Here is a 24,968-nt window from a genome sequence, read left to right as displayed (position 1 = left end):
CTCGTTTATTTTTCCTGAAGTCCAAAAACGATACATTTGTGAGTGATATATATCGTATAACTATTTCTAGTTGGAAATTGTGTATACCGTGATCAGAAGCTGCCTCTGATGTAGTGTCCGGGGAAATGGGGAGTAACGACATTATTATTATTGCATTTTGAACCTGGTATGAAGCACACCGCGCCTCTAGGACGACATAAATTGGCATAGCTTTAGTTTCATCTGAGGCTCGCGTTTCTTTTGTCGTTGGGAGGGTCGTGGGGGGCTCGTCGGGGGCCTGGGGGCTCGTGGGAGGATGGGGGGCGTCGGGGGGCTAAGGTTGACAAATGGGCCGCTCCGAGCATCCGCGAGCGATACAATCGGTGCGTTGCTTACAGTGCTCCGTTGTAGAAAAAAAATAGGGCTGACGATGATGATGATTTATTACTGATACCTTCCGTTATAACATTATTAACGGCTTTATATGTTTTCTATCCATTGTCGGTTTTTATTTCAAATAATATTCAACTATTATTTTCATTACTCTAAATCGGTTAGAAAACTATCGGGCATTATGGCGATGTTATAAATTCATTATATTTTTTTTACTACAAACATATGGATACAATTTTTCATACATTAAGAATATTTCAGGGAACCGCTTCATATGAGGCGAAGCGCCCTCTATATCCTACATTCTGCAGCTAGGCCGCGGCCAGCGCCAGCCCTGCGGCACGCGTCACTGGACCCGTCCCAGTGTGCCATTACTCACTGTCGGCCGCCATTTTCGAAGCGCCACGCCCGCTACGCCGCTACGACGCGACGCCGCTACGATGCTACGAAACGTAGCGTTGTAACAGAACAGCACTCCTCGTCTTTGTCGCCTGTTCGGTTTTACTAATTAAAAACACTAGCGAGATATTTGAACTATTTCGTGAGTCTCTCAGGGTTGTTGAAGTTCTGTTTGTAATTTGTAATTAATTGTGTTCGTATATAAATGAAACGAGAGCTTTTTTTTTTTAGTTTTTTAATATTTTTTACACAATTCGTAGCATTCATAATGCCGACACATGTCCTCTCGACGTCTCGACAGCTCTTTATATTGTTATGATTTGACAAAAACTGTAAACTTTAATATAAGTATCTCACAAATGAAGTTAAGTGTGGTGTCGAAGGTATCCTGTCTCTCGCTGCCGGACGAGACTCCTATTAGTTGCTATATTTACAATTATTCCGTGACTTCCAGACATGTATAATACATACATACATGACAAAGACAAAAAAAAAAAATGAAAATAACTTTCTTCAATGAATACATTAATAGCTAATAACTACTATTTAAGACTTCTTAATAAAATATATTACACGAGATACGTTAACAATGTTATAGGGCTGTAACAGACTCCGGTGCCGACAGAATATGGTTTTTTTTAAAAAATCAATTTAATACTGAATTTTTTTTTATTGGAAACTAAACGGTTTATACACAGACATATCGATGTATTTACAAAATAATAATAATAACAGTTACATTACTAAGGATCTATGCGGTGCGGTTGCTATGACCTTTATAATTTAACGACTGAATCTCCTGAAACTCTTCCGTATATTCCATTTGTCTGAGGGAATCGGATATATATATTAAATCGGCAAAACAGCCGCACCGCACTTACAGAGTCTCGGTTAATCTAGAGTAAAGCTTGTCCCGGATAACTTCACGATAACTAAGTTAACCGAAGCTAATACAAATTTCGTCAATTTTAAAAGCTCCAATCGTATACTTGGCTTAAGGCTGGTAATTCACACAATTACCCTTGAACTCCCGAAAGGACTAAACCTTTTTTTTTATATTTTTGGTTCCGTGGTCTATCAAATATATAAATATCAAATATATATATAACAAAATAGTGAAATCAAAATTAGTGCAATTCCACGGAATGCGACCTAACCGTCGACGTCAGCGTCAGCGTCAACTGTCGGAGTGACGTGTCGGAGTTGGCGCGATTATTTAACAGTCTCCATAAATACAAAATTGTATACAATATCTGTACAATCTGCGCTATCCTCTAGGTCACAGGTCGTAGCTTAGTACGAGTCTATATTAATCTCTTCGTAAGTAGAAGGCAATGTATACCTAAAACTGTGATCGACTTCAACATCGTAAAATATCATTTATTTCATCGTATACATCGGTTACAAATTGTGCTACTTTATTGAACACCAAGGCAAGGTGAGTGTATGATATCTGATACCCATTTAATATATAATATATATATACTATACATAATTCAAAGATATGTACTTCACCTGTAAAGCAAAATTGCAGAATTTCATAGTTAAATAATAAGTTCATCGCAATTGACATTACTTAGGTGTACATTGAGCTTAACGTCTTCATAAATTATGAGAGTAATTAGAAAAAAATTACAGACAAGTAACCTTAATGGTTGCTCACGAACTTTAGCGACGGCGGGGCTCGCTCGCCAGGAGCCGACGGCTCGCTAGCGGCTCGCCCCGGCGCCGCTCACAACTCAAATCCAAAAAAATATCATATCCGTGTCTATAAACGTAGAGGCTCATAAAAAATGTAAACATCCTTAAAATCCGTGCGCCCCGTACTTCCAGTAATAGTTACAACTTACAATTAATCAATTATTATTTATATTTACGTAATAACAATACACAATTAGCTATAAATATTTATAAGATAACTATCAAACCATTGTTTATTTCGTCATCGTTATTGTTACCCGCCGCCCGCCGCCCGCCGCCCGCCGTCCGCCGGACGGCTCGCGGCTTATCTTTATAAAGGGTGTTTGCACCATTCTATACAGCGTTCATGGTCACTTCGTAATTTACATTATTTTAAAAATTAAAGTTGACTTTATAATCTTAATTTAGGAGATCGTATACTGTTTCAAATATTACAAAATTGTATCGCTTATGTACATTTAGCATCGCTCTCCTGTTTGTGTGTCCGACACGCGTCACGCGTCGTGTGTCGTGTCGTGACGTGCGCCGTGTCGTGTCGGCCTCGGATCGCTGAGGCCGGACGATGGTTTATTCATATCTGAAAGGGAAACCTCGTATGTAGTTATCGACGGAAAGTTTATAATACAAACAAAAAAACACTTCGCTTTATTACATATTTTTTTTATTTATTTTTACACGAACCTTTGATCATAAATTATAAATTTTCATTTGAACTGATTCCTAAATATACGAGTCGCGGGAATTATGTTATTGTATTACAGCTCTGAATTTACTTACATGTACAAGTGCGCGCATTAAAGATGGTGGCCGTAGTACTCGGCGGGGTAATGCGCGTAACCCTGGTGGAAGGCGGGGTCCGCGGGAGGCCTGTGCATCATCTGCTGACCGTCCATCATGTAGCCCATGGTAGCCTCCGGGCTGTAGGCACCGCTGGGCCCCGCATGCGGGAACACTGCCGGATAGAATACTGCACGGTTAATTAGGACTGATCTTGGTCAGGAGACTTTGTTCCTTCTCCAGTTTATACCTTAGTATGTGCATACGATTCCAAGCACTTACAGACCTATAGTTAGAGTTTTGCTGGGACCAGACTTGGATCAGACGCTATTCAATTGATATTTGTTTCAATTCTAGAAATACTCGAGATTCTTCTTAAACGAAGTAACGATTAGTAAGTACATCCATCATTAGTTAGTATCGAAAAACTAAATACGGACAGTATACAGTTTTTTATTGGAATACCGAATATTTTGATACTGTCATTTGACTCGGAAGTACAAACTCATAGTAAGGATACTGTTGTGAAATAGTAGCAGCGGCAATTGTACTAAAATTGTTGGTTTTATTAAACGAAAGTCGCAAACAAGTGCGCGATCAGCAGCGAGACCTGCTCTCATTCTTTTTTGCGATCTATATTTGTTTAAGAGCATGGGAACTCGTTATTTCGGCGAACGACTTCCTCTGTGAAGTTTGATAATAATATTGAAACTTTGTTTTGTTGATTCGAAAAAAAACGTTGATGTTGATTGTCAAGTCGGACGGGGAATCCGCTCAATTTTACCACAAAACTGTTATGTCTTCCGATAGCGATATATCCATGGGGATTATCAATCGTGAGCTAATGGTGTTCGTCCATTATTGACGCCGATTTCCGTCTTCCTCGTGGGGCCTTTATGGTAGCACGCGCCATTGCGCCGTGCCGAAAACAGTCTAATGCCGATATCGAAATTACTTTTCGGTAAGCTTTTTGTTAGGAGCAATACAGCTTTTGTCGAGCCTTACATCTACTAGTCGTATTTAGACTAGATACATAAAAATTATTGGAGAAAATTTGTAAACCCTTACATAGTTATGACCTTTGACTCGGCCATTGTGAAAAGGTTACCGCGTTCCGAATTTCGTATAAAAAGTAAAGAAACAACACTAGGATATAAAACAGAAATAAACAATCGCTCTAATAAACACGCCATTACGTTTTTTGCCGATAAAATACAATTCTTCATCCGAAGCGAAGCAATTCGAAAAAGTGGTAACATTTTTTCTTCTTTTTTTTTTCACGAAGCTACAATGCTTTTCCATTGCAGAATATTAATGTGTTCTGCAACAATCGCCGAGAGCTACGGAATCTTATTTTTTTAGGGTTCCCTCGTGCAAGGTAAAAATAGAAGAGCTTTATCGTACTGGCGCTTACTCCTAGTTAATTTTTAGGTTCCACTGCGGGAATCTAGGTCTTATATTTCGTATTTCGTGAAACGGAACGGAAAATGTAAATATACGAAGTCCTAATTATGTTTTAAATTTAATTTAAGTTTTATAAGGATGTATATATTTTTTGTTTCATTCAAATAAAAGCATTAGATTTCACGCTCGACTAACATAAATAATATCCTGTAGCCGTCTGTTCAGCATAGTTAAAGTTGCATCTTCCAGTCACGCGATTGTTTTATACATTGAAAAATAGAAATATACTCCCGTTTTTATATTCACACCATTGTGTGGGAATGCTAGTTGAATAGGCATTAGAAAAACAGCTAGTCTATAAATAGAAAAATGTATCGTGCGGGACTCTCGGTTATATTATGATAAGGCCCAGCGTGGGTCGATTTAATTGCATGAGAAAGTCCAAAATCGTCGTCATAAAGCTACTAAATCATAGTTCCCGAGCCCTCCACTCGGAGCCTGTTATTGTTTCCTGTTCCGACGGTCTTGAGAGCGGAGACACGGCTCACTTACTCTCGATGCAGCATTTTTCCTTTAATCAACCGAATATGTAGTGCAGGCGTAATTAGATTCGAATTAGTTTCGTACTTAATAATCCTCGTTCAGATGATCGATCATAAATTCAGCGTATGATATATTTATGCGAAAAACAGTTTTTATTCAGAGGTCGGGTTTAAAAAAGAAAACCTTTTGTCTCCCGAGAAACAATCAGTCTAAAAGCAATATAAATAATGGGTGTCCGTATAAAATTTAGCCGTTTCGGAGATACAGTGGAATATTACTTCGCTCATTGTCTTAAGTACTAGACGGACTCTGGCGTCGTGTTGCAGCTCTAAAACAGAGTATAAAACATGGACAGAATTCTAAATATTCCCGGCGGATGCGCCAAGTTTGCCGACGACAGAAAATGGGAAAGGGAGCGTAGATGGAAAATTGTTTTGGCAATCGCCTAAAGAAAATGGCCACCGCATTTCCTGTGGTCAAGCGAGCCAACAGCTTTCCAATCGCTCCGCTGTTTATGTATTCCTGGTGCGTTCATCTTACCGTGGAAGTTACTGTTTTGTTTGCTTTTGGCTGAAACCATGACTTTTGTTTTTTATGATCCGTAAAAAGTGTTTGTCTCTTATTTTCGTATTACTACATGTTTATTTATTTGTACATCCTCTAATGACTCACTGTACGCAAACGGAATAAATACTAGATGTGTGAGAAAAGGCTACGTTTGGAAGTGATTACACACTATTTAAGGTTAACCTGATAGTGTCATCGGGATGCAATCCTTGGACGCGCTGTCTGTCAATCATTATTATTGAACCGATGGTTAATGACTCAGTAACGGCAATAACGTGTTTTCGTTTTTAATAAACTGCAGGTCGTTGGTTTAATCCGCGAAAAGCTGGATAAACGATTGGTCTGAAATAGTCGGCTCTGCGTATTGTAATTTACAGTCTCGTTCGGTAATGGCGACGCATCAGAGAGCAATTTATGCTCTTATAATAAATTCATTAGTACGCGGAGCTCGCGCTCGTGTGAGTGTCTGTTATCACGTGTGGCTGTGTGGGTGTGTGTGACGACAGGTGGCTCAAGTGTTGTGTGCTCACGGAATAATAATACTACTTATTTGGAGTAATTAATTATGTTCATGTTTATTGAGTCTATTAAATTCACATAAACGTCAAAGGAATTTATGTATATACGATTGTGGCTTTGATGGATTTATGACAGTCGATTAAATATTAAACGCGGTGTTAAGATGTTAAGTTGAACGCTGAGAAGAAATCGATCGATCTGCGATGTAATAATGTTGTAGGAGGAAAAAGTTTATATGGGAATGTATTAATATCGTGTAGAAGAGATCCAGATATCTGAGAGACAAAGGCGCTGTAATCCTGAGGCAGGTCCGATAGGGCCGGGGCCGGGGCCGGGGCTGGGGCCGGGGCCGGCGGGGCGCGTGATGGATAGCCGGGGATGGGTCAACGAATTCCGACATTATTCTTTTTTACCCTTCTTACGTTTTGCTGTTGTGAGCCCTTTTTGCGACGTTTCTACCCCCGGTATTTTTACATTTTATCGACTGCTACAATTACCAAATAGCTTCTGGGACGATCGTTTGAGATTACTTTCTTTGAGTTATTAACAGACTTGTTACTGAATACGTTCGATTGAATTAAATCGGCGTGGATGTTTTCTGACTAATGACATTACTTTGAAATATAGAGCTCGGTTAATTGGTAAAAGTTATGCGCTGTGTATAAACACTTTGTATTGGTCCAGGTTTAAATAACCTGTGAATAGACAAACAATATTTAAACCCAGAGTATTTCAGTGGCCGGTAAATTCGTTTATGTATCGGTCAGTGAAAGCTGCCCCCACGGGACGCTACATCCTGCATACTGTATGAAGAGACCACAACTCGATTGTCGACTTCAAAGTCCTCCGCCAGCCGTATTGCGATGCACGTACCTAATGCCATTATGTTCTATTCTCAAATTTTGGCCATCCAAAATTTATCGGTGAAATTTGTGTCTGTAAGTGCTCGGAGGTTAGACACTGTTCGTATAAGAAAAATGTTACCTGCTCTATTGGACTGGTCGATCATCGGCTGGACTATCCTACGTCTCGCGTTGATAAACCTGGAAATAAATAAAAAATATGCTTAAATTAATCGATTCGTTACATGCATGAAAGCTTTTATTGTTTTTTGTGTCAGCTAATCACTATTTCTTTGAGATATCTTGATGATTTTAAATTAATTAAGTGGTCAGTTGATGTAAGACCGCTAAATCAATAGTTTAACTCACATTTATAAAACAAAGTCTTATTGAGAGAGTTTATACAAAAGGATAATAACTATAGCGAGTGAGTTTGAAGCAATTACTCGCATCGGATAGGTTACGAGGTGAATAAGTAACGGGCCGGGTGCATTCCCAAATTAACTGTCACCATGAATTGTCGGGAGATATCCGCCGATTGCTTTGTGATTCGATTAGTTTTTCGCGTATTACCGGAATTACATCCAGTTTTATAACCTTATTGGATTTGGTTTTTGTATAGCAGTTTCGTATTTTTATTTTGGCAAAGGTCCGGTTTATATTTTATAAGATCCATCTAGCATGTATTCGGTGTAGCGATCGTCAAGACGAAGAATATATTTCAAGGCAGTGGGGTTATACGGTCGACTGAGCGGACATTTGAAAATTATATCGAATTCCAACCGTAATGTAATCCGACCCTTCCGTAATTAGGAACCATTGCGTCCGATGCGTCTAATGTATTGTTGATATCAAGATTAGTTAATTAACTCTTCATGTGCCGGCTCTGGACCCCGGGGGAAAAACGCGAGTCCGCGCGGGGGCAATGCCTTGTATTAATTTTGACAGCTCAAATTGTTATTACGGCGCTGCCGTACAATATGTTGCGTTTGATTTATAGCGTCACACTAATTTGGTGATTACGGTATAGCGTTCATTTCTTAGGTTTACGATTGCTCGTTGGATTTGCTGTTTGTGTAGTTTGATATGTCTCAATACGTTTATTGTTAGTATTTTTTTTTGTTATATTTTACACAGTAACACATCTTTGGTTAATGTACAATAATGAGTATCTCGTAGTAAGCAAGGTTATGATCTATCAGTTATTTATATACAATCCAGTCCGGTTCAATTGACGGTATTAAAATAATATAACAGGATTGTAACACGAGAATATATTTAGGAATGTAGCATCCACGAATCGAATCATTTGTTTCACGGGAGCTCTCTTACACTGCACTATGACAATGCACACAGACAATAGGGCAACACGATATTTGCATTTGTTTATGTGCATTATTTTATAATACGGACCCCAGATGGGGACCTATAAATCAAAACACTCTGGACTTGTTAATGCTAGTTGAGGGTGAATTCTAAACTGACGTAATTCCTTGTACCGTCGGACAAAAGTGCATGAGATTTATTAATATTAAATGCAAATGCGTCTAATTGTTGAGATTATCTTTTTGTCAAGGACTGTCCTCACAGCGGCCGAGCGGCTTGCGGAGGGTGGCGGCTTGTGCGCTATACATGTGTACATCCAATAGTTCGGTCAATTCTACTAACTGTTATTATTATTAATTATTTTTATTACCGAGCGGGTGTTTGGCCAAATACGTTATGTTAATAGGGCCCTCGAGCTCATGATATCCTGGTATCTATTATTATTGTGAGATTTCCCCGGCTTTCCCTAAATAGGAAAAGTTAAAGGGACCATTTAGTTCCTGGGACACGTATTGGAGGCTGTTCGGACGAGGGTCGGGGGACCCTGGATGGAGACGAAACATGATCCCAAATACAGTTACACCAGATGGAATTTTTGATAATGTTATTACAAAATTTAAATTTCTTTTAATTGACACTCATTTATTGATTTGCAAATGAACGAAATGTCTTCATTTATTTTGTTGATCATTTAGTTTAATTAACGTTGCTTATTAGTAGTGTTTTCATGTGCGACACGGACGCCGTTACATTCAAAGGGCCTATAAATATCACAATAGCAAAACCTTTTCATTTAACGAAGATAATTCTCGTAAGTCGAAAGTGTCTTAGTAATTCCGAGGCCTGATTCTGGGGCGAGAATAAAATTTAATTTCTCCTCGGAAGTTTTTGGATTTTAATTACCTAAAGCAAATTAAAATAAGGAGATGGAGGGGGGGACCCACAGATCGCGGGGAGGGCGTTAATTTATTACGGGCACATTGAACAGGTACAGTATACTGTTTTTTACATAAAATTAGACGTGATTGGATTCAGCAATTGTGTTAAGAATAAAATATATATTTTATTACCCTTGATGGATAAATGTTTAGAATTTTGTACGTCGAGACTGATATGTGCGCCGTCTTTGAGATTAAAATGTACAAAGTCATCTTGAAATACATCCAATACGTTCCGTTACAAAATCTTTACATCAAAGTAAATAAGTATAATTCGTTGCAAAATACGTAACGTTTGCAGTGTTGTAACAGTGAGTAGTGAAATAGTGATCCGACATTTATTTCTTAAACTGTCTTTCCCGTGAGATTTATAAGGTTGAAGGATATTTTCTATCGTTTAGTTTTCTCTTTACAACAGGTTCCCCCGTCCGTGTTGCCAGGTGTGTTCAGGATCTTAAGCAAAACAAACAGGGAGAGGTATTGCCCGGGCAATAAATTCCGTTTTTCCCTAATTAAGGCTTAATTCCGGAAGGACCGGCTCACCTTCTCCTAGATAGTTATTATTTAGAACTTTATTAAATATTGCTCTAACCATTTTGTTTTAGGAGTTCATTTTAAATAACATCATAGGAGCTGTGGGTAAAGAATTTACCTAAAATTATATTAATTTCTGGTTATTTTTTCTGTCGATAAAATAGTTATTAAGATTTATAATTTTATGCAAAACGATCAACATTTCATTGCCTTTTAATTCGATTAAGACATTCAAGTTCATGTCTCAGAAGTCACACTGAATAAACAAACATTTTATTCAATAGTCACTGAATTATATCCGGGTGAGACCAGCCGAGTTGTTCCGATTATAGGAATAGCTGGAATAAGGAAAAAAAATACGGAAAATAACATAAAAAGTTACGACATATTAGCAAAGTACTGAAGTACGGAAACCGCTGTGGGCCCGACATAAACATAGCCACGGTGGACATATTTCATTATGAGAAACTTGTTCTCTCACATCCGGTCACTTGGCTCGACTTACAGACACTAAAGGTCGCTTATGTTTGTAAACGAAGTGCGCACTTAATTACTGATTTCAAATAGATTTTATAATGTGTATCGAATGGGATATAATAAATATGTTATGGTTGTTATTAGCACGCGTTACGATATTTATAAATAATGTTGGCGTTCAGTACATTACTCCTATATCATGGCTTGGATCTCATCCACCACGGCTTGGTCAGTATCAAAGTTATTTATTATCAACTATATATCAAAATTTCTTTGTGGATTCATAAATTTGGTGCGCTATATAATAAATGTTTATTTTTTATTTATTTATATATTCCTGGGCAAACACGGAGCTACAATTCGTGTGTAGTAAACATCAATAGATTTATATTGATGATGTTTTGATTGTGAAGGAAGTCTAAATCTTTGAGATTTGTAATGGAGCTCGGTTGTAAAGGGTGAATAATTCGCAACAGACGATGAAAGCCTATAAATCCAGTGCGGATCGTTTTATGATGTAAGCATCACGGACGTGATCCAACTGACCTCTGGAATATCGCACGCAACAAATTGTTATACAACAACATGGTCCGTATTATAATATTTGTAGCTTGAATCCTTTGTAATGAAACAGTCCATACATTTATTTCTACTCAATGTTATGGGCCGATATGATTTATTCCGCGCCGTCAGCAGAAACAAAACGATATCACGTACAAATTCTTCTAATCCGGAGCTGCCCCATGGGCGATAAATTTTTTTCCATGAAATCCGATGGCCGCGTCGACGCATAGAAACTGCCCTAAATCAGGCAATTATAGGTGCGACCAGTAAATTATTATAAGTTGGGGATCACGAGTGGACCGTCCAATAAGTGCCAACAAACCAACATAACGACACCGTGTCCGAGTTTGTTATTATTAACCTTTGTTCTCAGTTGAGAATGCGTGAAAACATTCGCTCGTGATATAGACATGTTGAGTTCACAAGCGACAACATTCGTTAATGAAGTTAAAGTAAAGTATAAATCTGTAGGAAATTAAGCGGACAAATGTTCCATTTTAAGGAGCCTTAACCCCGAGGTGGTAGCCGTTGGTGGTAATTACTTGCCATATATCCTGACCCTCCGCCCTTAGACCTTCGCTCGTCATCACGTAACATATGGCACTGCGATAATTGTGAGACAGCTTTACCGTTTCTGGTAAACTGAAGACTAGCTTTGATGATTAAGGGAATATATTTAATTTTATGAATTACGGTCTAAATTAACTATTGGACGGTAAAAGAGTTTAAATAATATAAAGAAAAATAATTTCGGTTTTTAGGTGTAAAAAGGTAATCCTAAAAAGTAAATGGTTTTAATTATTTGTTGGTAAAACCTACAGTTAACAGTCTCTTAAGATTAATAAGCCCTACGTAATGGGCAATATTATTATTAAGGTGGAACAAACATGACAAGTCACAGCTTGATTTTGTTATTAAAAGCTTGTTTAATATATTCATAGAATGTCATCGAATAGTTCGCATTTAGTTGTGACTCTCATAACTGCTAGGGGACGGAGATAATAATTTAAAGAGCCGCCCAGCGTCATCTTGCGTTGATCGTTCGACGACTGCTAACAATTTATTTATCATTAAATATGAAAGGGTTGAGGTGCGAACGTTATCGCCGACGGCAGATGTTACTCCTCACTAAACACTGCTAATGCTACGTTTGTTTCCGATGTTTATTCGCCGTCACATTTCTTACTTATTCAGCGTGTAACGTAAAAGTTGTTGTCTAACGACTTCTGTCATTAAAATGGCACTGATTGTACATATGTATGTGTTACCAGTGCGGCACGAGCGAGCATGTACCACACGGCCACTAATGAGCGCCAGCAGCGCCGTGCGGGCGTTGCGGCGGCCGCGAGAACTAATGTGCAGCAGTGATGGATTGCCTCCACTGACGCAGCTCCACAGTGGTCTTGCTGCCCTGGTACTTTGCTAATTGCGACGTCTAATCGATGGATAAACATATGGGATCTTTTAGATTTTATAAGGAAACAAATACTCATAGCCTAACTATAGAATTATAATTATATTTTTTGTCTAATTATCTTGAATACATATTATTAAAAAAATATAAATTTATCTATAACATTGGCTGTATTCCCATGAACCATAGCCAGATAGATTACACATGATAATGTTGGTAGCGCTGACGGTATCCAAATATCATGACGTCACAGCGATCAGGTGCCTTAAAACTCTGATTCCCGCGTCATTAATTTGACAAATGGCATAGAACGTAACGGGAGGTTGGTCGGCGGACCTCGTGTGTGCTGACCGGTCGGATGTATGTTATATGCTTTTAGATTCAATATTACATTATATATACTGAACTTAACACTCCTTAATGTATTACTGTGGTAATTAATTTAAGAGTTCTGATCTAGTCCGTTCGGACGCACACAATCTACATCTATGCATTCCATTTAACAATTTATTCGGATCCGGAGCGGATTTCAAGTTCGCTGTTTAATCCACGGAACCATTCCACTTGTGACCGCCGTCCGCTTTCTCTTTTCTAATTTTTATTTTTGATGTCGTAAAGATAAAACTATATGAACGTTATCATTAATTCTCTAAAGTGTTTCATTTTAATTTTATCTTTATGGATTCCTAACGGGCAGACTTATATAAATACATGAAACAATGACCATAAGAATTTTATCTGTCTGAAAAGAATAGTATTACTCCGTATTTTTTATATCTTCAATAAGATAGCATAAAGATATTTTAAAATATCAATTTATAATGTTTGACGAGTGAAGGAAGTGTGTGGACTTTTGGCAACGAGACCGTAGCAGCCAATTGAAATCTTGTATCATTTATAAAGTTAATAATGTGTTCGGATCAATTAGAAATAATTGATATAAGCTGGCAACAATTAATCAAGGGGACAGTTAAAAATGTTTTGAAATTAGAACGTTTCATTTACATTTGACAAGTTGGCAGCATTGAGCACATAGGACGTAATTTGTCAAGTTTCGTAGAACAAAAAGATGTTAATGCATTGTGATGTGCGACCTTTAATATTCTGAAGAGAGACCGCGTGTGTCGGTCTTCGTTCGGAATAGCTTCGTCTGTGAACCATATAGAATATAAAATGCCAAGTTTTATAAATACAAAACCGTATTTTAATTACCAAAGGTCCGACGTTAAACTTATATAGTTATATCGCAACATAATCGCGTGAGTTACACGGACAGATGGCGTAACCAGCGAACGCACCTTTAGCGTTATTTTGTTTGCATATCGATTGATTAACGAGCGTTCAAAATGTTCATAATTTAATTCCCACCTCAATATTTTTTTATTTCTGTAAATCATTTTAAATAATCTGATGCTCGTTTTAGCGTCATTTCAATGACGTTTTAAATTCCGTGTGTTCGTAAGACAGAGCGAGATGTTGAAATAGTGTTGACATAAATCATCCAACAATTAAGTTTAAATTACAGATTTATTACCTGTGTCCACAGTCATCGAATGACACGTATGAGGACATTATTTATGAAAACATTTATTTGCTTTGATAAACGCCACATTTACACGTGTATTTTATTATTGTAATAGTGTTTTACAAAATGCAGTCTCGCGAATCATAACAAATAGAAAGATCAATACGACCGATATCTGTATCGGAACAGTGGCCGCTATAAATAAAGGGTTTAAAATTTTAAGGATCGCCCATTAGAGACCCTTAGTGGAGACCAAAGAGGATCAGATTCTATATCGCAATTGTTACTGGCCGGCGAGATCTTTGACATTACACGCTTACACTTTTAAATCGTGAAAAATAATCGATTTAAAATTGTAATAAATTTTTTACTGCTTGCCAAAATTACAAAAAGCGAAACAAGTTCCACGTAAGGTGTGTAAGCGTTTTAATATAATCAGATATTATCATTATACAACGTTTGTCTTGACAAGTATAAATTTGACTTCTAAAAAATACTTAAAAGAAAACTAGTTTGCTTATAAACAAGGTTGTTAAGTTTCTAAATTGTAGATGATAAATCACTTTACTTTAATTACTACCAAAAAAAAGGCATGTTTAATTTTTGTCACCTTATTAAAACAGAGTTGCGTTGACATTTATTCGTATGCATATTTTTAATCATTAATGTAATAAAGCCTGATACTAGCATGCAGTAACGGAACGATGCCGGATGTGACCGCCGCGTCTTTCTGTCACAATTAATTTCCGGGCGTTGAAATTGGCGCGAAAACTGTCGCGACGCGCGGGCCAGCCGCCATGGTGGGAATTTTAATTACGCACTCGTATTTCGAATACCAATGTCGTCTTGTTTAAATTAAATATATATTAAAGTCTCCTAGGCCTCGCTCCGACGGTGTTGCGAATTTCGCTACTAATAAACATTACGATCTTATTGCAAAACCTTTGTTTGTAAGCGAATAGGGGGCGGGAGGAGAGGAGGTTGGCCTCCCTTAATTATATTAATGTAATCTCGTATAATATGAAACACATTTATTTGTTGCGAGTTGTTTTAGCATGTAATAATATATCGCAAAAGATTTAAAATATAAAATTAGAAAGTCATCACCCGGCAGATGAGGTCCCGACTGCCGAAGCAGACGGGTGCAGCTCTTAGCGCGTTTAACAAACTTTGATAGAAAGATTAAGTATGACAGTTTGAAATATGGCCGCCGCAGACGTCGGAGGAAAAAAATAACATTGCAAAAGTTTATCGGGCGGGGCCGGGAGTCCATTGTTGGCAAGTACAGCGAGTTAATTTAGAAAGAAACGGGCGAGGCGCAGGTGTCCGTACGCCCCGTCGTATTAATTCGAGCGTCTCCTCTAATACCAACGTATGACTGGTGCGGGACGCAGCTGACTTTATAAGCGAACTTAAACTGATGCACGCCCGGCTTCCGAATAAATCCCGAGTCCAGATTATGACGTCTGTCTGACAATCGGAACGCAGCCATTACGCTCCGTTCAGGAACGACATAACGCTGGCGAGTTAATTGTAAAATATTATCAGGCGACGGCCGCTCGACCGGCGCTAGCTATTAACATAATTGTCACTAAAGAAACTCAAGTGAACGATCTACTAGAGATCGTAGTAAAGATATTTTAAGCAATTAAGAGATATATTTGCATAGCGATCCGGCGGCGAGGCCGCGTCACTGCCGGCTTGCCGTTTTGGTTTTTATCTCGGTATCGCTTATCATCTTCTAAGAAATATCAAAATATGAGGGCGGCCTCCATTAGCCAGACGTAATGTTTTGTTTTTTATAGCCTCTGGTTGAGACGATTTTACAGTACGAGCGTTTAATCGGCTCGGAGGGTTTAAATGTATGTAAGCACGCGTCGGAGCGGTCGTAATGATCATCCTAGAAGCAGTTACTTTTGGTTTACGGCTTGTTCTACGCACTGCTCCAATGTTCATCACTATTAAAAGTATATTTTTAATTAGTACATTGAATATTTTACGATGTTAATAATCGTCCAGATAAAAGGTGCTATAAAAGTTTAAGTGTGTACTTAAAAGTAATAAAAGCCAACCATATTTTATAACATTTCATCACATTTAACCTAATAACTCTAAGTGCTAGGACGATTTCAATCTTATCTGTAAACATCACAGACAACAAGTTAACTTTTCCGATCACAACACCATAGACAAAAGCGAATTATACGGGTGGGTGCAACTTCGCCCTTTATATAATCAAAATCGGCCTGACAAATTTATCTTATTCCGTTTGTTGAACGTAACTATATCGCAGTACACTTATAATATGACGCGGTAAATAATATACAGTACGTAAATAATAATAATAGGTAATTAAGTCGGTGGCAGGATATCATGAGTTGGTAGTGGGGCGAATTTAAATAAGCCTCGGTCATAATTCAAAACAAGGAGGTTGGCTGATAAGAAAGTTTCATTACCCAAACGCTGAATTTAAAACCGGGCTTAATCAGCTTTATGGAGGTTTATCCGAAATCAACCGGGATGACCTGTGTGTTTAGGGAACGGATTATTTTGCGAAAATTTCGTTAATATCGCACGACCGCCTGCTTTAAATTAACTATGAAAATTACAAATGTATGTGCTTTGTTGCTTTTTCGTCTCGTTTAAGCGTGTACACGTATTGGTTATGAATACATTTACATAAAAATTAAGGCTTTTAAAATTATGTGTACTTATGTGTTTTTATTCTAAATATATATATATATGAGCATCGAAGTGACAGCTGACAAGCGACGTCTACGGTTGCTGAGAGTCGTATGTGACATTTTTGTATGTTAGGTACATTGAGTAAATATGTAATTTTGAGTGGCAATTAAAACATTGAGTGAGCAAACAGAGAGTGTCGGGCGTCGGAGCCGTGTGTTTGTTTGTGAGCCGCGGGCCGAGGCAGGAGCTAACCCCTTCGCAGTTTGATAAATGGCCAATTACAGCGCAGCCCGCCCCGCGACGGCCCTGCCAGCTTGTTGCCTATTTTGAAACGCTTTTGCTTTTTCGCTTAGATTAATATCTAAATAGGATAGATATGAATCCCGTTTTGAATCTACGTTGTTTTTAAACGTAAATATTACGCTCCTTTGTTTGTGTTGTTCCTCGTTGCGATCCGAGTTACATTGTTATAAAACCCCTTCTCTCCTTAATTGATCTCTGACTGCGATACATTTATCAATTTGAACATTTCAGTTTTTTTTTATTTATTTATTCCGTCTTGATTGCGAGGAATGTTGCGCCGCTAGAACGACGGACCGTGCAACGTATGCAAATTTTATATTTAAATAAAATATTAAGTGTCGCTTCTAAAATGTGCCTCTAAATATTTAATTTTACTTGCCAGATAGCGTTCCCGTATTCGCTAGAATAAACATAATTTATATTGATGACGATTTAAAATAATTTCTTTTTTTATCTTTAGAGTGAGAATGTTTTAGAAGGGGTTTAGAGGATGTTTTTTTTTAATTATTTAAGAGCTCAGGTGGTCGCCGGTTGGGATTCTTACTCTTGTCATTAGTTGATAAGGGTTCCCCTTCGTTTGTTTTGTATTCAAAGTAATTGCAGGCTAACATTTAAAAATTTTAGCTGCCAGGGATTTATTGTGCAAATGTGTTGTTGCTCATAAAAAGCTTAATTGTTGTCTATGGCCGTTTGTCGTTGAAAGGACGAACAATTTATATAACTGTAGTCAAAATTTACAGTTGATAAGTATATAAAGAGGAACCCTATTTTTAATTAAATCATTTTTTTTTATTTAAAAAAAAACAGTTAATTATCAAATGCCAAATACATTTGAAAACGACAATAAAAGTTCTTATAAAAATATTGAGAAGAAGAATAGCGAAAATAACTGTCAATCCCAATGACACGTAAGAGATAGCTGACTAAAATAAACGAGGTTTTACTTTTATTTCAATATATTTTTTTTCCATACGATCAGATTGCGTTTAAGTCTATTAAAACTTCTTGACGTACCTTTAAATTCAAACGGTAAGCCATCTGATAAAAAAAAAGTTGAAGCTAAGTGCGCCCTGACTTTATCAGTGCCGTTAATATCCAATTGAAAAAAAAGAAAGTGACAGCATTCGTTTTATAATCTATGGCTCTCTTAACAGAGTATATTCTTTATCTGTCAGGTTGGGAACCTATTGTGACGTCTATCTGATAAGAATTAAGACTTAATTTACATTAACCAGGGACTTATCTTGTTTCGTGTTTTGTAATTTGTTATTGTACATTATATGCTAATACTCTGATTGTCTTTTTTTTATTGACCTTTATTTTTTATTCAGGTATTTGTCACCTGCTGTCCGATGTAAACGGAAATTTTCTACGTACTAAAATATATATGTGTAGAAATAACGTATCCGAAGCTTACGAAAGAGTAAATTATTACTATAACCTTTTTGAAGGAGAGCTAAAAACTTCTCTGCTGGTCGCGACCTCTAGCGAGGGGTTGGAAAACTGCCAAGGGCTTTGTTAGGAGCCAGTATCGTGAAAGCTTTGTGCTAATGCTATATATAAATTGTCGCAGAGTTAGATACAAACTCATTCTGAAGGCTTTGTCCGCTTAGGAGCTAATGAAAACTGCTATCGAACGCTATTTTAATATATTGAAGATTATACTATGAAGCATTATTCAGTAATAACGTGATAGATTAAGGCATCCACCATCCATCGCTATGTTCAACCAGCTCCGACACAACAGTCCGACCACTGATTGGTAGCCGGGCCTGAACACGGAAAGTGCCGGAGAGCTTGATTCCTTATCGCCGTAACTTGCGGCAGGCGATGATTGCGGAATTAAGTGTTCGCGATACCGCGGAAAGCGCACGTTGCAGCGCTCGACGGTGAGGTGGGGGGGGGGGGAGGTTCCGGGGAGGGGGGGTGTGGGTTAAATTGACCAATTTGCGGCAATCCATAACAATTATATGAAGTTAAATAGTGTTCGTAATTATAGACCTTTTTCCCTCCTTTTTAGATTTTAGCCTTTGAGGCCTGAATTTATAGCTGGACTCTGGAACTGTATTTAATATAAATAACGATCTGTAAACACTGTGTACAGATGTAGAGACGGCAAGCAAGGATTTTATTGTTAGATTATATCATATAGACGAAACTGGCCAGTAATAACTGACCACTCTTCCAACTATAAATCACTAGAAACGATTATCGGTAATTAATAATGGAACAGATATTCATAAATATGGATATTTCTAGGTCACGGTTCAAGACGGCTTGACTGTATCCAGCATTCGATAGCTAAACCAGGCTTGAAATTAATTAAAAATTTGGCAACGCATGAGGTATAACATTACCGTCTATGAAAAGCGATAATAATCCCTGCGACGTCAAAAACGAATTTTCATTAATTTTAAAATAAGCAATATCTATTTATAAAATGCGAAAAAGTCAAATGTAACATTTCAATAATAGTCATCCTCATCACAGATGACAGCGAATTCCGAAGCACACAGCAATATAGAAGCAGACACGTACAAAATGAAAATAGGGGAACGGGCGTGGATATGGAAATGCTGGTCAAATATATCATGGTGGCTGACAGGCCAATTCTCTTATCTCAGCCACGCGGCGCCCGACCGATCTAAGCTTAGCTAATATAAAATGGTTTTAAATTCAAGTTTAATTCTGGCTATCTGCACCCTGGATGCTGCTTACAAAAGGGCGCGATTTACGGACTCACGCCGCCCGAATATTTAAACGGATTAGACGAGTCCTGATGCTATCTTATGTGGCTTATTTATCTTAAGATACGGCTATAATATTATACGTGTATGTGCTCGTACGTTGTATATATTGATTATAGACTCGACTTTTACAAATTTAGAAGTACTTTTGGTCTTGAGTATTGTAATACGCTGTTATGAGTTGGAAAAATAAACATTCTCTAGATTTTTACAAGTTTTCGTTGAGTTTGTTTATTCAACAACGAAATAAGCTAAGTATGTGTAATGTACTCTAAGTTTATAACGCAGCCTCGGAACAGCTGGGGCGCTTATTAAGACAACTTTACATTTGATATTAATGGATCTGGCGCGCACAGTTCACACACGCGGCTCATGTCATATTATAGAGATAATATCCTTCTATTAAATATGCTAAATTAGGAGCGCAGCTTCTCCAGACTGTTTCGGTTTCGGAAATCGGAAAGAGCAAACAATGCCGGCGTTTTCAATTACAATATGTTTACTGATCCGTGGAGCGCGCATTATGTATGTTATCCTGGTAGGACGAGCGCCGCTGAATTTATGAGACACCCGCAAATATTTGGACGGCGAGGAAACCCGATGGGTGACAACGGGAAGATTGCCTGTTTACACATGATGTACAGGCTCCGTGGAGTTGGAGGTGGCGGGGGATGGAGCTGCAGGAATATTTTAAATATGAATAATGGGAATCTAGCTTTTACTTTTGCTTTGAATTTTGTTGAATACAAAAAAGAAATATATACACTATAAGATTTATAATTGCAGGTACGTTTTGTGTTAAAATTTGTAGTAAAATATATTGTTTTGTTGCGATCTAGTCGTTTTTCCAAAGGACGGTAACGTGTTTCTGTTGTGTGACGTCATCGCTATTAAATCTCGTAATAGGGTATCATAAATTGGTGTAGGTGGAGGCTGGCGGGAGGCTGTCATCGTTTGTCAAGGCATTTCACGCGTTGTTGGACAATAACGCAGGCCGGGCATTGTGTCACGTGACGCGGACCGGACCACGGTCCAGGACGGACTCGTAACATACAACGGATGGAAGAATGGATCTATGACACTGCCATCACATATACAATAAACATTATCAATTAAAAGCTAAAGGCAACGTCCAGAGTCAGGTGTAGCGTTTAGTTGGCGGAACTTTTATTTATAACAGTACGTTCGTTTTAAGTCAGCGAAATGGCCGGTATCCGGCGATTGCATTCTCCAGCGTCGTAGCGAGCGTCGCAATTTGAAAGCGCCTTAATTCTCGCCCGGCTGTCTTGTACCGTTGTGTTAAGAAACCTGGCACCCGAGGTGCCAACAACACTTACATCGCACACACGATATCGGCCCTTAACAACTTCGCAATTAGCATTAAAATCCCTCATTCATTAACTTCTCAGCATCACTATTTTGTATACTAAAAATACCCAACCGTAGCGTCCCATGTTCGATTCAATTTATCCCGACGAACAAAAAAAATAACACCTTCGGCCTCGAAAAAAATAACTTGGAAATAACTTCAAATATGTTTGGTATGCGACGTCCGAGATCACATCAGAAATTTAAGCCTTCAAGCATTGAGTATCATAAAAAAGAAAGAACTATACCGACTCCGCGGACTAAAGTCACATTCAGAGGGAATCAAATGTCATATATATTGATTTAAGAAATGTCATCAGTGTTGCCATCACGAGCTCTCACAATAAAAATATTTTTTCACAGAAATTCAACTTTTGTTTACGTTAATGAATACTTAGGTAATTTTGTCATATTTAACAAAAAAAGCAAGTGAATATTATTTTATATATAAATTTAAATCTTTAAGTTTCCATTAATTTAAATCTTCCAACTTGACTATAATTAGAATGTACTTAATCTATCCTTTTTATATAATAAATAAAATAAAATATACCCAACTAGTATCAATTACGTCCAAAGAAACTCTAAAGAGTCCAGAGATGGTATCTCGACTTCCTTCGACGAACGTATCAAATAACGACTGTGGTTTGAACTCGCCACGTCTTAAAACCTATACAACTACATCTACAGAGCTATTCTTATAGAAAATACCTTTTTAAATAGCAACATGTATATTATTATTGAAACATATAACAGGACTTCCATTAAAAATCATACAATTTTATTATAAAACCTTGGGACTTTTATAGCGGGCTTCGATTGCGAAATATCTGTAATGATTCGTCATTACTCGCGATCTATCGTCGACATGAAATTACACGCTGAATGGTAATAGTTGTATCGAAGGAGTAATTGTAAAGAAAATCGAGCAACGACACAACAATTATTACCCGCGGCGTGCCATTTACAATTTATTTGTCACAATTAGTTTGATTGAAGTGAAATCTGACATATGGCTGATGTGATGTATCGTAAAAATTACTTACTCGCTAATAATGCTACGATTTGTTAATTTTTTTGTTATTGTTGCTGTCGCTAAGTGACAGTAATTGGATAATGAAAGCCGGGAGTTGCGAGTTGTTAATTAAACTACCTGGATTTATGTATGTAGTGAGAACATTAAAAGTGGTTCTTAGTGCATACTTTCAACAAGACAGACAACAAGAATGCTTATAAAGACTCTAATTTTAGCTTTTTTATAAATTGTATTGTATTTTTTTTTATAATAGATCCAAAAGAAAAATATTAACAAAGCGTTAAATTGGATTTTGTATATGGTAACACTATTCTTATTTGTCAGTTGGACAGCATCCACATTAGGATATGAAACAAACGTGGAGCAAAAACCAAATAGATTATTTAAATGACGGTTCAATTATATTAGGAACTGTTCGGATGATCTCACAACGCCAGTTTAATAAGTTTAATTGTTAAATTACCTCCATATCACCGTTTCGTGTAATTTCCCATTGAATTTGATCGTGACCGTAAAGCGTGACCTCCCGTCACTCAGGGCATGATACGAAAATTGCTCGAATTGCTCAAATTGCTCAAAACATGTTTAATTAAACAATTTGTTCCGTTTGTAAGCGATTCAATTGTGATCACGTGACCCCATTGTGTTGCCAGCACAGCACCGGACATTGTTACTAGATTTATGGGAAAAATATTTTGAATTCATTTCTATTACATCAGACGTGTCTTCGGAGATAGATGTTGTACCGTTCGGGGTAATTGAACACCCAAGTTTGTCTCAAATCAGTTGATAGCACTTTATTAAAATCATAATTAAAATCAGAGATAACAGTGATTTATGATGTCAGTGTCAGGTTTCGTTGCTTTTTTTATTGAATCCTGTACGAATGAAACTTAACACACCTATTAATAATACGGAACAAAAAACCGCTGGCTCGGTTAGCTGTTGTTAGTATGAAATAAAAACAGAATATAATATTTTATATAAAATGGCGTGTTTTAATCCATTAGTTGGAGTTGTTGAACGGGAATGCATCAATAACGACGATGTACCTACTTAGATCGTAACGAACTACCTACAAACGGAACACAAGTTGCAATTTCCACCTTTTTCTCTAGATTTCCGAACTGAAGTTTTCTAAAGTAAAAAAAGCCTCTATCCCTCGTCCCGCTCGCACTCAGTGCACCTTGCACTCCTCGTTATAGCCGTTTCACTCTTCTGTTTGGTTGTCGTCAGGAGCTCGGAACTCGGCGCTCGGTGCTCCGCCCATTTGTAAAATCGCCTCTCCATCCGTCCACCTGTCTCTTTCGCGTTCCTCTGATTTATGTGAGAGTGAGCGGTCATCATCGACACTCGACATCCAACTTCCAAGGTCCACGATCCTAAAAAGTATCTGACCCGCGGATTAATTCCTACGTTATAACCGACGTGCGAATTCTGATAATGTCCAGTGACCTTCGGATGCTCGTACGTCTCCCGAGGACCAGTTCCTCGTACTCCCTGCTTTAATATATTCACGATAACAACCCGCATCGTATAACGTTACTCGGTGACTAATGATTAATGTATCGCTCCACGCAGCCAATATGATATCGCACGATCCGTGTAATGTACACTTTCGCTAAAACATTCGTATCTGACGCATCACACGGACATTCTTTATAGTTCGCAGTCAAATCAATGAATTAGCTTCTATTTAGGTTCAGCCTAAAAAGTTCCGAATTAAGATTTCAAGGCGAGCGCCCGGAATGTCAGCAAAAAAGCGCGGGCGGGTTGACAAGTTGAGAAATATCACGGCGGATGTTTTTTCGATTTGACTTTTTGGCGGGAATCAAAATAGTTTACGCGTCGCCCGCAGCCCGGCCCGCGTCCATTGTTTATTCGTTTCCCAATCCGAACTATCGTGGGAACGGGATGTTTCCAAATCGACACCTATTCGAGTGACATTCAAACTCGCCTTACGGTATGCCGATCCGTTGCATCCACAAGTTTGAGACTTCGTATATGAGATTTGGTACAAAGCAACTTTTCAATTCTTTATAATTCATGTTTAAACTGATCACAATATCTCGTTTCGAGCGAGAGGAGCATGAATAAATCAGAGATGACAAATAAAAAGGGCGCTAGATGTGGGTGTTAAGGTAAGGTTATTATCTTTGTAATTGCACGTCAAGGAAGCCGCGTGTTCGCTGTTCCGCGTGTTTCTGGTGATATATCGGGCCATGAATACGGGATGACTTCCACACACCTGATTATGGAAAAAATATAACCGTCTCTTATACAAACGAAAACTTCCATATTATATTTTGTCGTGTTTAAATTTTTGATTGGAATTTCTGTTTTACCGTAAATAAATGTATTTTTGTTTATAGAAGCATATTCTAATGATGAATTCAACAAGTGATTCAATAAACGTGAATGTTATCGGATATCATAATAACAACAGAGCAGTAACAATGCTCTTACACTACTAAATCAAATACGTACAAACTAACAGAATGCGAGATAAGGAACCCCGCCTGGATCATAACGACCGCTCACTATCGATGTCTGTGTCAAAAACTGTCAAAAAAGTGACAGGCGGCGTGTTGGACTAACGAGCCGCGAGGGAAGCGCCAATCATGCTGACGAGGCGCTGGCGGAGCTCCCGAGCACAGCGCCATCTAGCGGCGGATAGACGAACCTATCTGCCGAAGACGAGTTAAAAAAAATAAAAGTATACGAAATACATAAAGATGCAAATGAACGCGCCCCCGGGCGGCGGGCGGCGGTACCGATTTATCGCTGCGCGCGCACCTCATTACCGCTAACAAGCATTCGGACTGTTCCTTTACCTCATAAATTTTATATTTAACACCTGCATTAAAACCGTCCAGCAGTGTCTGCCTTCATTACCGCTGGTCTCGGATAGGAAGCGGACGAGACAC

At 38.0% G+C, this 24,968-nt stretch overlaps 1 protein-coding gene across 2 annotated transcripts in view; it reads right to left on the bottom strand.

The window, feature by feature from the left end:
- Positions 1-1,421: 1,421 nt before the first annotated feature.
- The window catches only part of LOC116772960 (homeobox protein homothorax), a 153,205-nt gene continuing 129,658 nt past the window's right edge, over positions 1,422-24,968 (bottom strand). The window contains exons 12-14 of one of the 2 annotated variants that reach the window (XM_032665292.2): positions 7,267-7,325; positions 3,250-3,439; positions 1,422-3,049 (exon numbers count right to left, since the gene is read on the bottom strand). In XM_032665292.2, the coding sequence (XP_032521183.1) occupies positions 3,267-3,439; positions 7,267-7,325 (232 nt within the window). In that variant the 3' untranslated portion in view covers positions 1,422-3,049; positions 3,250-3,266. The remainder of the gene's footprint in view (positions 3,050-3,249; positions 3,440-7,266; positions 7,326-24,968) is intronic. The other variant, XM_032665293.2, reaches the window with a different exon arrangement.

This window comes from Danaus plexippus (genome assembly GCF_018135715.1).
Source record: "Danaus plexippus chromosome 18 unlocalized genomic scaffold, MEX_DaPlex mxdp_20, whole genome shotgun sequence".
Classification (NCBI taxonomy): domain Eukaryota; kingdom Metazoa; phylum Arthropoda; class Insecta; order Lepidoptera; family Nymphalidae; genus Danaus; species Danaus plexippus.
The sequence above is the reverse complement of the archived record's forward strand: the minus strand, read 5'-3'. Positions and strand labels throughout refer to the sequence as shown.